At 31.9% G+C, this 15,930-nt stretch overlaps 2 protein-coding genes across 12 annotated transcripts in view; one reads left to right on the top strand and one right to left on the bottom strand.

The window, feature by feature from the left end:
* The window catches only part of LOC126750933 (tyrosine-protein phosphatase 99A), a 519,418-nt gene extending 515,016 nt beyond the window's left edge, over positions 1-4,402 (top strand). For 7 of the 11 annotated variants that reach the window (XM_050460769.1, XM_050460768.1, XM_050460767.1 and 4 more), the window contains one exon: positions 1,443-4,402. In XM_050460769.1, coding sequence (XP_050316726.1) covers positions 1,443-3,363 — 1,921 coding nt within the window. In that variant the 3' untranslated portion in view covers positions 3,364-4,402. The remainder of the gene's footprint in view (positions 1-1,442) is intronic. The other 4 variants (XM_050460777.1, XM_050460776.1, XM_050460775.1 and 1 more) reach the window with 4 other exon arrangements.
* Positions 4,403-12,583: 8,181 nt separating this feature from the next.
* On the bottom strand, positions 12,584-15,804 carry LOC126750946 (uncharacterized). Its single transcript, XM_050460804.1, has 5 exons — positions 14,756-15,804; positions 13,842-14,681; positions 13,619-13,780; positions 13,088-13,249; positions 12,584-13,015 (listed from the first exon to the last, which is right to left on the bottom strand). Exons 1-5 carry the CDS (start codon positions 15,731-15,733, stop codon positions 12,881-12,883), a joined length of 2,277 nt encoding a protein of 758 aa, XP_050316761.1. The 5' UTR covers positions 15,734-15,804; the 3' UTR covers positions 12,584-12,880.
* Between the last annotated feature and the right edge of the window lie 126 nt (positions 15,805-15,930).

The raw sequence follows: 15,930 nt of genomic DNA, 5'->3' as shown, positions 1-15,930 counted from the left end.
GAACTTGCTTTTGTAGTATGTGCGCAAGAGGTGGCTTAACCACAAAACCTTTAGGCTTTTAATATTTACATAATTCTCTTCAGTCTGTTTCGGTAACGTAACACACTGAAAAATTTGTTATTGCTAAGGTACATGAGCTTAGCCATTGTAGTATTATATCGTCGTATATCTCGTACAGCTCATCGTTCCATCGATTGTGGTATTTGCCGTTGTCAATGCACAAAGGACCAAAAACTACCTTTCGAAAACTCATAACGCCGACTCATCAGATGTCATCGTCCATGCCTCTGCACCATATAGCAGGACGGGGTTGATAAGTGACTTATAGAATTTGATTCCTGTTCGTCGAGAGAAGACTTTACTTCTCAATTGCCTACTCAATCCAAAGTAACACCGGTTGGCATGGGTTATTCCGCGTTGGATTTCGAGGCTGACATTGTTGTTGATGTTAATGCTGGTTCCAAGATAGACAAATTTATCTACAACTTCGAAGATATGACTGCCAACAGTGACGAGGGAGCCTAGTCGCGAGTGCGACGAATGTTTGTTTGATGACAGGAGATATTTCGTCTAACCCTCGTTCACTGCCAGACCGCTTTTCTTTGCTTCCTTATCCAGTCTGGAGAAAGCAGAACTAACGGCGCGGTTGTTATGGCCAATGATATCAATATTAATAGGTGGCTCTTATAAAAGATTGTACCTTCTCGATTCAGCTCTAGAGCCCGAATTATTATCTCCAGCAGTAGATATAGGAAGTCGCCTTCTCTGAAACCTTATTTAATAATGAACTGCTCGGATAGGTCCTTCCCGATCGTGACGGAGCTTTTGGTATTGCTCAGCGTCAGTTTACATAGCCTTATTACTTTTGCGGGGATACCAAATTCGGACATAGCGGCATAAAGGCAGCTCCTTTTCATACTGTCAAAAGCAGCTTTGTAATCGACGAAGAGGTAATGTGTATCGATCCTCTTTTCAAGGGTATTCTCCAAGCTACAGTGATAAAGTCCAATGAGTTTGTTGACCGTGGGCTTTAATCTTTCACACAATACACTCGGTAGAACTTTATTGTGATGTTGAGGAGGCTTATCCCACGGTAGTTGGATTAGCAGATTGTGGGGTTTCCATTTTTGTGGATTGGGTAGAGCACATTTCAATCGTATTTTTATAAAAGCACATATACATACTAACGAAATAAACAAAAATTAGACCAAAAAGCTTTCAAAATTTCCCACCAGAATTGTGCGCCTTAAACAATAGGGAGTAATAAATGTTTTATACTTTTTCGGAATTGAATTTCTGAGATGAAAGAATATCAATTATTTCATAATTGTTTTATTAAAATCGATTTCTCCTTATTTTCCGATTGCGCCGAATCCATCTTAACTTTGCCAAATATCGCACACCAAACTCACCACGAACACCATAAAATTCAACACAAACAGATATGGCGGCGCACAGGCGTGCACCTTCTGCGCCATCTCGTCCCTGGCGATGGAAATGGAATACTGCAGCACGGCGAGCATTTACCAGTACGCCAAGCTGTACCACAACAAGCGGCCGGGCGTTTGGACATCCAGCGAGGACATACGCCTAATCTACAATATACTCTCGTTTTTGCCACGCAACCTGCAACTGCTCGAACGCACAGCGTTGCGCACGGAATTCGAGGATGTGACAACGGCCACGCCGGATCTCTACAGCAAAATCTGTAGCAATGGTAATATAAATGCCCAACAAAATTGTAATAATTTGGTCTATCATAATCATAGTAGTAGCGTAAACCATAGTAATAGTATTAGTAATACAAATGTGCTAAATGCAAATGCAAATGCAAATGCAAATGCTTGTAACAATACCAACAACACCACCACAAACAATCTGAATACAAATTATATAACAAACACTACAACAACAACAACAACGACTGCTACAGCCACTACACCAACAACGATTGATACTAGTGGTGGCAACATAACACCACCAACAACGCTGACGCCCAATACGAGCGCAAATAGTTTACAATATCAACAACAACAACAACAACACCAACAATCATCACAGCAACAACCTCATTATGCATCACAACACATGCAGTCGCTCAATTCAGTACAGTCACCAACAACAACAAACAACACACCAGCAACATCAAACTCACAGACAGCAACACCAACACCATTACCATCATCATTTGCATCAAGCACAACACCAACAATCTCAACATCACCAGCCGCACCACTAGCATCAATAACGGCAAACAATAATAGTACGGCTATGTTTACAACAACAACACCCGATTTGACCAATATGACGACCAACAGCAACAGCATCAACAACACTAACAATTGTAATGCTAATCTAATTGGTAATGCTAATTATAATGAAAATTTCGCTAATACTAATACTACTACTAATGCCTACACTACTGCCACCACCACCAACACCACTAACCAACATAATACAATACCCTATTGTGTAAACCCCAATATGAATACCAACACCAACACCAATACCACTATCACCACCAACACCGATTCCGTTTCCACAAATCATTATACAACAAATACAACAACACCCACTTCCATTGCTGCTATTTCCACTAATGGTGAACGGTTTTCTCTTGTAAATAATTTGGAACAACAACAACAACACCAACACCTTAATGAACAACAACAACCACACCAATATGAACCAACTCATCTGCACCATCATCATAACCAACAACAACAACAACCATCACAACTAACTTCGTTAACTGACGCCGTCGACGAACTGCAATTGCATGGCACGAATGGTAATTCAAACCTTACAACAACAACAACAACTAATGGCATCGATCGTTACGCAACAACAATGCCACTACCGCCACCGCCACCTGCTTTCGGCAATGAAACGGATTTGGCTCTACAACAACAACAACAACAAATGCATCAACATCTGCAACAACTACAACACGACCACCAACTGGATCCGCTAAATTCGAACGCTGACGTGAACGCTTCAATCATATCAACGCCCTGTTCGGATGACATAATTGATGGCCTAACACCACTGTTACCCCCTCCACCGCCACAATACCCCAACAACGCCTATGCAAATAACACTTGCAACATGGGTGTTGTTAACGCCACCACACCGTTAACAAAATCCTCATCCAACACGTCTGTATCTTCTGCAAACGCAACGATTAATTACAATGGTAATGGTTACGGTAATGGTAACGGGAATAATAATCAAATCCATTTGCATGGTAATGGTAACGGTTTATTAAATGCTACTAATACTAATACGAAACAAATGACAACTCTAACAACAACTAAAGCAGCGACTGTTACAGATGCTCAAAGTTTAGATATTGTAGGTTAGAATTACAAAAAGTAAACAAGCAAAAAAATTAAATATAAATATATATGTATAAATATATTAAATTAAACGTACGTATAAATATGCGTAGCAGTTAAGTGGTAGCTATTAAGCAACAAGTGAAATTTATAAATAGACTAACAAATTATTTTTATGCAAATTACAATTAAAAAATAATAAAAACAGCAAAGAGAATGAAAATGAAAAAGAAAAAGAAAAATCGCAAATGCTCGCGAGCCCATCTAGGCGTGATTGTAAATTTTTCAACGAACACGGCAGTCAACTGCTGATTAAATAACAGTATATAGAGTTGTACTCCACATGAGCAACACTGTTGCGTAAGTGAGCAGTAAACATTTACTAAATATTTATTTTGAGTAATATTTTTAAGTAATTACTGTTTATGTATAAGCATTTGTTTATGTTAGAAATTTTCTAAAAATATTTTTATGCTATATTTATTACAATTAACTGTCCAACTGTCATATATTTATGTATAAAATAAATAAATTTAGTTTCAGTAATTTATTATGTACGCAATGGGATTGTCCTACAAGTTTGTCGCAAACTTTTAAATATTCTTTCGCCATGTAAATGGTTAAAAAAATAAAGTAACTAAGGTCACTTATACCACGTATTTATTATTGTGTTACGCACTGCAGCCAATTGCTGCAAATTAATTATATTATTTAAATTTTAAATATATTTAAGCAAAGCATGTGTTAAAATTAAGTTTTGTCAAGGAAATTTTCTTACAAATGATTTTTATCCCGTATCTTCGTACACACCCAGTCTTAGTCTTATGAGCGAATGTATACCGAGCAAAATGCAAAAGAGAAATTATTAAAAAATAAATTAACATATTTATATTTAATTATCAACATCACAAGCGTTTGAACGCCTACCATTGTATAGTCATAATTCACAAACAAAAAACACAAACAAAAATAAAATAAAATCCATCTCATATGTTAAATAAATAATAATACAAAAAATATATATATATGCAAATTAAAAAAAATGATTATCCAACAACTTTAAATGCATGCACTTTATTGATTTCTGTGTGTTAAGTACTCGTAAGTAACCACCAAATGCATACACATACATACATATGTTGCATCTTATATGAATGTGTTTCTAAATATTATAATTTCTTTGATTTCACTTACCGCTTTCGTGAACTTTCATATGATTATGTATAATAAATAGGCAAAATATTGCTGGCATGTAAAAAAATATGTTAAAAAAAACGCAAACATGAATGTAGGATAGGAATTTAACTTTATTTCGATCTGTCAATTTGTACGGCAGCTATATCTTATGTTAGTTTGATCCCAACAATTTCTTCCGAGATTGCACTGTCAACTTGGGCTTGGATCGCCCAGTTCGTATTAGTAAATGTTGCTAGCAACATTTTGCACAAACAGCTTTCATTATGTGAAATAAAAAAATGTTCATTATGTGTTCCTGGCATGTGAAAAAATATGTTTAAAAAAACGCAAGCAAATATTGGTAAATGTTGCTTGCAACATGTTGCACAAAAATTTTTCATTAAGAGTTATACATAATCATATATTGCTGGCATATGAAAAATTTTGTTAAAAAAAAAAACTACAAACGTATATTAGTAAATGTTGCTAGCAACATGTTGCAAAAAAACTTTCATTATAATACAATAATTAGTCATTTGATTTTTGGAAATTGGAAAATTTTGTTCAAAGAAAATGCAGGAAAATATTTACAAATGTTGCTAGCAACATGTTGCATAAAAAAATTCATAATGTGTTATACATAGTCAAATATACCTGGCATATGGAGGATTTCATTCAAAGGAACTGCAGACAAATATTACTTAATGTTGCTAGCAACATTTTGCACAAAAACTTAATTATTTGTAATAAATATCAAAATATTGTTGGTAGATTTTGTTCAAATAAACTTTTGATGGAATAAATGTTGCTAGCAGCATATTTGTAATAAATAATAAAAATATTGCTGGCTTGTGAGGGATTTCGTTTTAAAAAATTTAAGACAAATGTAGCTAAATGTTGCTAGGAAGCAAGTGGAAAATTGTATTCAAAGCTTCTGGTAAAAAATATGAGTAAATTTTGCTAGCAACATGTTTCACAAAAAAATTGTATCGACATCATTTATTAATAATCTACTTACAGTTTTTTACTGTTAACTGCAACATGTTGCACTGAAATTTTGCGCAACATTTACCAATAATATTTACTAAAGAAATACCATTGCAATAGTTTTTACGGTTGTTTGAGCTATTGGATTTTTTTTTTAATTAGAATGAGAATTATTTTCATCAATATCGCCAAAAGGTTGCAGTAGAAAATGTTGCACGGCATTTCTTCTAACATGTTATTGGCAAAAAAAAAATCTTGCTTAATTGTAAACAAATTTCAATTCAATTGCGGTATGCCAACTAACTTTTTGTTTAAATATAATAAGAATATTAAGAATATACTGCAGTAATAGATATTGCTGAAAAAAATATTGCGCAATACTTTTTACGATTTTCTTTACAGAAACGACAGTTGATTATTTTATATCTTGAAAAAAGGAACAAACACAAATATGTTTGTTGTGGTGCCAGCAAAAAAAAATATTTTAGTAAATTGTTGCACAACAATGTTGCCAGCATTTCGAAAATGACTCGAATTTCCGTTTGTATGCGTAGCCAAACATTTGAAGCGGTTTTTTTTAGCGTCGAGCAGTTTTAGCTTAAAATATTCCGGTTTTCGGTTAGTCATAAAAATTGCTTTAAAATGATCAATGGAAGTAAGCTCTACATAGGTTGGACCATGATAGGGAGACGAATACTTTATGCTGGCCTCCGGCTTTCAATACATCTTACTTTCCATTCTGCGTGAAGTAATTTCTATACAGAATCACAGCATGAAAAGGCGAACCTGAAACCTTATTGAAATAAAATGAAAGGCATAACCTCAAAATATCAAGCTCAGGCAAAAGTGAATTAAAACTTTATTGCCCGGTACTCTGAATAAAAACTTTATTGCCCGGTACTCAAATTTAGAAAACACCTTTTATTGCTAAATATAGAATGTCGCAAAATCATAATTTAATTATTTTTAATTCATTTATATTTTTTATTAATTTTAATTTTTATTTTATTTATTTATTTTTAAATTAATTATATATTTTTTCAATTAATTATATTTTATTAATTTATTTTTAAAATTAATTATATTTTTTTTAATTAATTTATTTATTTTTTAAATTAAATTTTTTTAATTAATTATTTTTTTTAATTAATTAATTTTTTTTTTCTAATTTTTATATTTTCGTAATTGAGGTTTAACTTAAGGTGTTCTTTATGCCATGACTATGCTAATAAATATATTTATATTTTCCAAAGGCTTCAGTAATTAAAGAATAACTGATTTCGTTTTGTTTTCATTTAAATTTTACGAGATAACTAAATAATTTACTTATTTCATTTTATATCTATATTTTTGTGTTACCTTCATTTATTTTTTTAGATATGAAAAAAGAAATAATTATTGATTATAAGTAATTATTAAAAGAATTTATATTTTAATAAAAATAATAATTATTATAATTATTAATAATTAAAATAAGAATCACAATTTCAATTATATAAAACTAAAAAAAGTTAAATTATTATAATTATTATTTTAGTATTTTTTTTTTAATAATTAAAATAATTTTACTTTTTTTGGTTTTATATTAAACATTTTTAAGTTTTATTTTGTTGTTAATTATTGATTATTTGTAGTTATTTTTATAATACCAATAATTATTATTTATAATATAATATATATAATTATATTAATAATTAATTAAAATAATTAAATTTAATTATGATAATTATTTTCTATCTACTTTATATAAGTGTTGTAGCCGTCTTAAAAATGGCAATTGTTTCTTTTTGTGCAAAAATTATAAATAATAATTTGTTATTAAATAATAATTTATTATTAAATATTAATTTATGAGCTTGTTGGGAAATTCGTGTCAATATATTTCACATTTTTCCAATAATTGCATTTAAAAAATTAAAACAAAAATTGGTTTTATATTAAAAAATTCTGAATTTTTAATATTTTTTGTTTTTTTTTTTTAATTTATGTGTGTGATGAAAATAGTATTAACATTAACAAAAGATAATGAAATGAAGAACACATGCCAGCAATAAAAATGTATTGCAACAAAAATTATTTTCACAATTTACACTTTTTTCACCTGGAGCTATGCATAAGAATCATAAATATTTTCTACTTAAAAAAATAAAAATTAAAATAAAAAGTAAAAAAAACTATTTTGCATAACAAACATAAATGTCAAACTACTGAGTGTCCTTGTCTTGTTTCTCATTTGTGTATATTCGTCCGTCCTCATACTTTTCCTTTCAGCACAAAGGCATATTTACAAAGAAAGAAAAAAAAACAAAACAAAAAATTCGAAAAGTAGTGTTTCTCAATGCACAAAAAAGTCACGCAAAACTAGCAAATACTAAAAGAAAAAATTAGAGGAAAAGTAAAACTAGACGATAAAAGCTGTAAACAGACAGATATTTAGTATAAGTAAATTATTTATAAAGAGAGCGAAGACGGAATCATGTGTACAATTGTAAATTTGACCACTGTAAACTAGAAGCTACTAAGGAAATATACACATAAGCAGACATATATACTATACATATACATATGTACTATATACTATATACATATATGTATGTAAATGTATATGTGTGCACATACACAATTACACAACTGCAGCAGTTTGCTGTTTAAATAATAAACACTAATGCATAGGTTAAGCATAATTGTAATTAACGTGTATGTATGTATGTAAGTGTAGTGCGCAAAATGTAGTGAGTAAAGAAGCGTTGACATATGGAATAATGAGCGATTGCATTTTTGTAGTTTTGCACAAGAGAAATAAACAAAAAAATTAAAAGAAAATTAAAACAAAAAAATTAAATAAAATAAATATTTAAATAGTAATTGCACAAGAAGAAATATGAAATTAAATAAATTTAATCAACTCGCGGTAAGCAGGCAATCACGCCTGCGTGCTAATTCTAGTTGCACCTATACATACATACATAACTAGATGGCATAAATGCAAATCACCACTGTAAATACATACATACATACCATAGCTATAGCCGACACTTAGCTATACACGTAGATATATGCGCGTAGATACCGTAACGTAACGTAACGAATGGTGTGAATTCAATTTCAATTAACGAATTTGTAAAAAGTTAAAAAAAATACACTCTAAGTAAAAAAAAGAATGCAATTAAGCAGAGTAATTGTGTATGTATTGTAAAATGGAGTATAAAAACTAAAAAAAAGTTAAGCTAAGTGCAAAGAAAACTGAAAATGTGCAGGCCATTAATTATGGTTGGCAAGTCGCAAGTGTGCAGAAAGCTTAAAGATACACAGACACACATGCATATATGTATGTGGCAATGTACGGTCAGCATTTGTATGTATGTAATGATAACTGCGAATTTTAACAAGCAGATGTTAAAAATTATTTGATTATTAAAGCTAATTGCAGCTCATTTTCGCTTGAGAATATTATAAAACACTGCAGAGTATTATTAACAGTTAATTTATTTAATTTAATAATTGTTGTTTTTATTTTTGTTTTTTTTTTTTATACAGGCCGAAATTTTTAAATTGAAATTAATTAAAAAAATATTTAAATTAAATATAAAAATTATTTATAAATAATTATTTTATTTTTTAATTATAAATAAAAAAAATTAAAAATTGTTTAATTATAAATTATAAAATAATTTAAAAATTTTATATTTTTTTAACTAGTAGTTGAAGCAAAACAATTTTCAAATTTAAATAAAAAAAAAACAAAACAAGATAAAGGGTAATACATTTCGAGGTTCCTTAATTTTTTTTAAAGAAAAAATAAAGAAACTAAAAAATTAATGTGGAACGTTTATTATCATTCGAAGGAACATTTTTTGGCATTTATTTTTCGAAAATAATCTCTTCCAAATGTTGGCCACAACTACGTCTCAGATAGTCCATCCGTTGAGTCCGATTAGTCGATGACTCGTTCGAGCATTTCGACTGGTAACTGACGAATGACACGCGTGCTCTTTTGCTCCAAGGCCTGAATCGCAGCGGGATTGTCCACATACTTAGACTCTAGACTTTACATAACCCTACAGGAAAAAGTCTAATGGTGTGATATCACACGATCTTGGTGGCCAATCGACCGGCCCAAAACATGAAATTATCTGCTCACTTCCAATATAAATAAATCCATTGATTGATGCGATATATGTGGGAAGTGGCGCCGTCTTATTGAAACCAAATATCGCCGAGATCACGAGCTTCAATTTCAGGCATTAAATAGTCGGTTATGATGGTGCGACAACCGTCGCAATTGATAGTTACGTTCTCACCGCCATCATTTTTGAAGAAATAAGGACTGATGATTCCACCAGCCCACAAACCACACCGAACCGTTGTGTTTGCTGGATGAAATGGCAGCTCTTGAATCTCTTCAGGTGGCAATTTAGTTTTTTTTCATACCCATTGAGCCAGAAATGGACGCCATCGCTGAAAAAAATTTGGCTCGAAAACAACGGATCTTCTTGGAACTTTTCAAGAGCCCTTAGAGCAAAGCAATGTCGCTTGGGATGGTCAAGTTCGGCTTCAGTTCTTACACGAGCTATATTTTGTGCGCTTTCAATTAAGATCTCGACAAGTCATTCCATACGTCAGCCAGAGTTGCTGCGAACGGCACCCAATAGACTCCACACGGTCTTCGTGTAGACTCTCAGCTACGGCTGCTATACTTGTATTTTCTTCACTGCGTGCTGGACGTGGTCTATTCGGTCGAATATTATCAATAATGCATGCTGGGTCTCAAAGTATGCGATGATGTTGCAATAGTATGCCCAGTAGGCCGATTATTTTGTCTATAAGTTGAGCAAAACGCTCGAAACACATTCTGCACAGATCGTGAATTTCCGTAATAAAATTGACGTTATTTGGGCGTAAGTCTTTCCATGATGAAATGCCAAGCAATACTAAACAAAAATAGCACGACAGTTGACGCGACTCACGTGTGATCTGGCAAAAACAGGCTATTTGAAAAAGTACATCTACTTGGATCACCCGTTATTATATGAATTTAAAAGTGAAAGATTTTGAATTTTCAAAAATTTAATACTGTGCGGCGCATAAATAATAGCAAAAAAATTCGAAATTCTAAGTAAAAGAAAAATATAAGCAGATTCCTTCCATACCCTTTCTTTAACTATAAGATTTTTGTTTATGCAATCTAATTTTTCTGTTTTTCGAAAAACTATAACTTTTTTGAATCTTTTCGAGGCCCATCGTTCAGTTTCATTGCGAGAACTACGCAATGTAAACTTTTGAAAACACAAACAGCTTCTTTTGATATCGAAAACTACTGAACAGGAAGTTCTTAACGCTCCAGTTGTCAACAATTTGATCCTAAATGTATACTAAGTTTCTTAAAAGCTTAATATTTAAAAATAAATTAACTTTAAAGGGCTGCAGAAGCCAGCTTTTTATTAGCTTGGCATAATAAAGTTTTTTAACCAAATATTTTTTATAAAAACTCAATTTGATATTTCTACAACAACAACACTAAATCATAATAACGGTGAAAAATTAAAATTTTCGTGTCATTTATGAAAATAATCACATACAGGTGTACATACATAAGTGTTAAGTGTTCACAAATGAAAGTAAAAAAAAAAAACAGAAAACACATTTTTATTTAGCAGATAATACAAATAAGTTTCATATACGGATGAGATTACTAAAAAAATGGTTATTCAACGTAATTAAAAAATTGAGAAAAATGTGATCTACATGTCGATGTAAAATACATACATACAAACATATATATGTATAGGCTAAGCGATTTAGTAGCATAAAGCATATTCATAACACAACAACAAAAACAACTGCGACTGTCACAATTTCTTTCAGTTACAATTAGAATGTTTCTTGTGTGCGCACCAAAACTTGTAAAATATTGAAAAAATTTATAAAAATCATGAAAATTCTGCACAAACACATTTACAATGCAATGCCTATTTTTCTGTACTGACTGGCGAAGCAAAGCAAAGCTTTTAAAGCTGTTGCAACTGCTCAGCTTCAAACTATGTATAACCATGTACATACATGCATACAACACATATGTATTTATGTATTGATGTGAAATAGTTTGTAAATTGTGCGAAAATGCATAAATGAATTCATACATACATACGTATATACATAACTAAACAAAATGCAGGCGACATACATAATTATAAAGAGATGAAAGAGGGAACAGAATTGAAATATGAAATTATTTAGCTGCTAAGCATAAGGAGATAAGAATTATAAAAATATATACATTATAAATATAGTATATATACAAATATATTATATTAATGAAAACAGAACATGAATTGAAATGAATAAAAGTATGAAATAAACTAAAAAAGAATAAATCAGAAAAATTTCGTGATTTTTATTTAAAACAGGAAAAAAATCTTAACTTCGGCTGCAGCGCTGCTTTAATACCCTTCACAGGTGCATTTCTTATAACATAAAATTGATGAAAAAGATTATTATCTTCATTTTGAGCGGTCAATTTGTATGGCAGCTATATGTTATAGTAGTTCGATCTGAACAATATCTTCGTAGATTGTAGCGCTGCCTTGGAGAAGAATCCATGCCAAATTTAGTGAAGACATACTGTCAAATAAAAAAGTTTTCCATACAAGAACTGCATATTGATAATTCAATTTGTATGAAAGCTATATGCTATAGTTAGCCGATCGCACATTTTCTTCGAAGATTGAATTGTTGCTTTGAAAAATAATGCATTCCAAGTTTCTTAAATATATCTACTCAAATAAAACAGTTTTTCATATAAGAGCTTAGTTTTTAGAAAGAATGATGTGTTCAAATTTTGTGTCGTTATTTCAAGAACTGAGGGACAAGTTCGCGTATAGACAGGATTGCATATGTATATGTATTCAGCAAATTAAAAAAAAATATATATATATGAAAACTACTTCTACTAAAGTTCAAAAAAAAAACTCTGAAAACCAGTTTTCATAAGGAAGGCATCCGGCCAACGGAACTCATTATAAACATGTTGTTTTAATAATTAATAATTAAGTTTTAATATATTCTTTATTTTTAAAGTCTTTAAAAATTTAAGTTCTTCACGCTTAAATATAAATAAATTAACAATAACATTTAGTAATAACGCAATTTGCTTAATTCAATTACAAAAGGAAATTATATGATCAATGTTAGCAGCGAAATTAATTAACTGATATTGATAAATAACGCGCTATGAAAAATTATTAACTATTATTTTAGTATTTTTCACTCAGTTCAATATACTATATATGTACATATACATATAGAAGTAAGAGTATCACGTAACTTATCAGCTTGCTTTGCTGAGGTAATTATTTAACACTTTTGCTATATAACTACGCTTATTTTCCCGCAATCGTTCTTTGCATTTCCTCTGGATCCTGTACACGCACTGTGAATTCCAGTTTCAGTATGCCATGGTGACTCTTTGGAAAGGCACTGGGTAGCCACTCAAGTTTAAAACTATTTTTATATTCCTGAAATAAGGTAAATGATCTTTTTATGGAACACCCTAGACCAAGGACTTTGTGAAAACATTGCAAACTTACGCTGCTGCCACTTTCAAACCAAATATGTGTCTTATATAGCGACATTTTGGGAAAAACCCGCTTGTATTTGCCGTCGGTAGTGGGCGCAATAGGTTTTATAACATATGGCACAAAATCGCCATCGGAGTTGTATTCAAAAATGCGTTCCGTCTCTAGCGAAATCTGGAAATGTAAGCACAAAAAAAATTTAATTAATGTGAAAAAAATTTAATTAATGTGAAAAAAATTTAATTAATGTTTAATTAATGTGAAAAAAAAATTAAATTAATGTGAAAAAAAAATTAACTAATGTGAAAAAAAAATTAAATTAATGTGAAAAAAAAATTAAATTAATGTGAAAAAAAATTAAATTAATGTGAAAAAAATTTAATTAATGTGAAAAAAAATTTAATTAATGTGAAAAAAAAAATTTAATTAATGTGAAAAAAAATTTATTTAATGTGAAAAAAAATTTTACTTGTATATTAAAATTTTATTTGTGTAATTAGTAACACTATTTCATTTTCCTTCGTTGCTATCAGCGGTGCTTACATTTTTGGTGGAGAAAATGCGACGCACAGTCGATGCAGTTGTAAAGTACCAAACGTACTTTATAAGTCCTTTGTATTTTCCCGTTTTTATGACCGTTGTGCTGCTAGGCATGCGCAGCTTTACGCCGGTACAGAAGGTTTTGCTAAAGTGTGCAAATATTTCCTACAAAATGTAAAAACCCCGAATTAAAAAATTATTTGAATTGCATATGGGGTTAACAAACCTCATGTACATGGAACGTATGCTCTACACTCCTTTCTTCCACAATACCAACACTCTCATTGATTACTTCAATGACATAGTCCAACCACGATGAAAAGGCTAGCGATGGTTCGTCGCCACTTGAAACTATACTTGCCCCATGTGCTGAATGCTGTTCCAAAGGCTTTACACCATTAACAATTATCGATCTCTTTTCCGGTAGTGGTGGAAATTTACGCGTATTTACACTATTCACCAAATCGGAAGCTTTAACTGGACATTTCTTGACCACTGCAATGGTGGGTAACTCGATTGGTGGTGCCTCGACCACGTGATTGGACTTTAATAACGAATTATTATCATAAATGGTTGTAGAATGCGTTAGATTTGCGGTTTCCAGAGTTGTCGGCTCTGTAGCGCAGCTATCGATCGATGTGGTATTATTTAGTATTGGCGCTTCCAATATACTTATACCATTACCTAGCCATGTATGGTCCTGCTGCAACGTGATGTCATCGGTTGTCGATAGATCAATTTGATCGGTTAGTTCAAATTGGTCCATTAGTTCGATTTTGCAATCACTCAGTTCCAAATGTGCAGTAGTAACATTGTTGGATAGTGCTGAAGATGACAGAGATTTTACGCCATTGATGAATGGAGCGTCATGAAATTTGATATCTTCTATGTCCTCTGCAGTAATAGCAAAGCTTAAACCTAAATTCGGATCACCAGGATGTAGTATATCGTTGTGATTGGTAGTAGAATTTATTGCTATAGAACTATCCATTATATTATTTTTATGTAATTGTTCTATAGGGTTGGTGGGATTACTCAGAATAATGTCTTCGAAGTCAGGAATATTCTGCCGTGGTAGTTAAAGAAAGATAAATATTTTAATTTAATTATATAGATCCATGGTATTTTGTTTTGACTCACCTCACCAGACATGAAATCATTATTATAAATAAAAATATCATCGCCTGGTCGACTATCACCACCGCCCATGTCAAAGTTTCCACCTATATCTATGCTCAAACCAAACAGCGCGTCCTCCTGTGTTGAATCAACGATTGGCGTCTCAATATAAGTCGGCATCCAATACGATTTCAATGCGCTTGCAAAATTTCCAAATAACGCTTTTCCTTTGCGGTTACTTAAAACCGCTACCAGCACTAACAAGATGTGATCGCACACCTCTTCCTGCATTACAACCGAATTATCAGGTTCAACAATGATTTTCAGTTTTTTGCATGCACAGGAATATATTCCTTTTTTCGTTGAGCAGCCATTACTGATAGCTGTGACATGTAATCTTCCAGCTGGAAATACTTTTGATACATCACATTTGACTACAAATAAGGAATTGGAAATTCGTTGCACTGCAGGCACATTATTCTCTTCTTGTTGATATGTATTCCACAAACGTTCCTTATGCTCATTATCTAAGCCATTCAGGTTCCACAAGACATCACGGGAAATAGTAAAGACTTCCGCTTTTTGGAGCGAATCTGGTTTGGTTGTACAGGCTAAAATATGCTTACAAAGATCTGCGTTTGTTGGTACACCTGGACTGCAGGTGTAACATTCGTATTTTGTCGCGTCGCTTTTGCTTGACGCAGTAAGTAACACAAAGTTGCGAGGTTGTGCGTTTTGTTCCTTTCTACGTAGTGAGTATAGTGACTTTTGTTTATCCAGACATTGCAGCTGCACTGGATCTAATGGTATATGCGTACGAAGTGCCTCTTTTCGTAATTTACAAAATTGATTTCGACAAATAGAACTGCGTACACCATTCAGCTGGCCGCAGCCGGCGCACCGCCTCACACCACGTAGTGATCCCCGAGAAATCGGCGCTGTTAAGAATTCAAATTTCTTTGGTAAATTACCTAAACCCGCGCGCACTTGATCCGTCATTATGCTAAAATCAACGAAATTTTCCCCAATCTTCACGTTTGTTGTGGTCTACATGTTTTGCAAAAAACGAACAAAAACCATATGTTGCAGTGTTGTACAAGGTCTTAAAATGTTGCTCAGACAATATTTCATAGCGATGCTTCAAATACATATACAATTATAATTGGAACTGCAATTTTAAATGACTTTTCAGGATT

This window comes from Bactrocera neohumeralis, chromosome 2 (genome assembly GCF_024586455.1).
Source record: "Bactrocera neohumeralis isolate Rockhampton chromosome 2, APGP_CSIRO_Bneo_wtdbg2-racon-allhic-juicebox.fasta_v2, whole genome shotgun sequence".
NCBI classification, from domain to species: domain Eukaryota; kingdom Metazoa; phylum Arthropoda; class Insecta; order Diptera; family Tephritidae; genus Bactrocera; species Bactrocera neohumeralis.
Note: the sequence above shows the minus strand (reverse complement) of the source record. Positions and strands in the feature narration are given on the sequence as shown.

Bases quoted from the DNA above. Each gene is read 5' to 3' on its own strand.
- LOC126750946 (XM_050460804.1), bottom strand. From the start codon at position 15,733: ATGACGGATCAAGTGCGCGCGGGTTTAGGTAATTTACCAAAGAAATTT. The intron at 14,682-14,755 runs GTGAGTCAAAAC...CTACCACGGCAG, and splicing joins ATGATTTCATGTCTGGTGAG to AATATTCCTGACTTCGAAGA. The intron at 13,781-13,841 runs GTTTGTTAACCC...TACATTTTGTAG, and splicing joins ATACGTTCCATGTACATGAG to GAAATATTTGCACACTTTAG.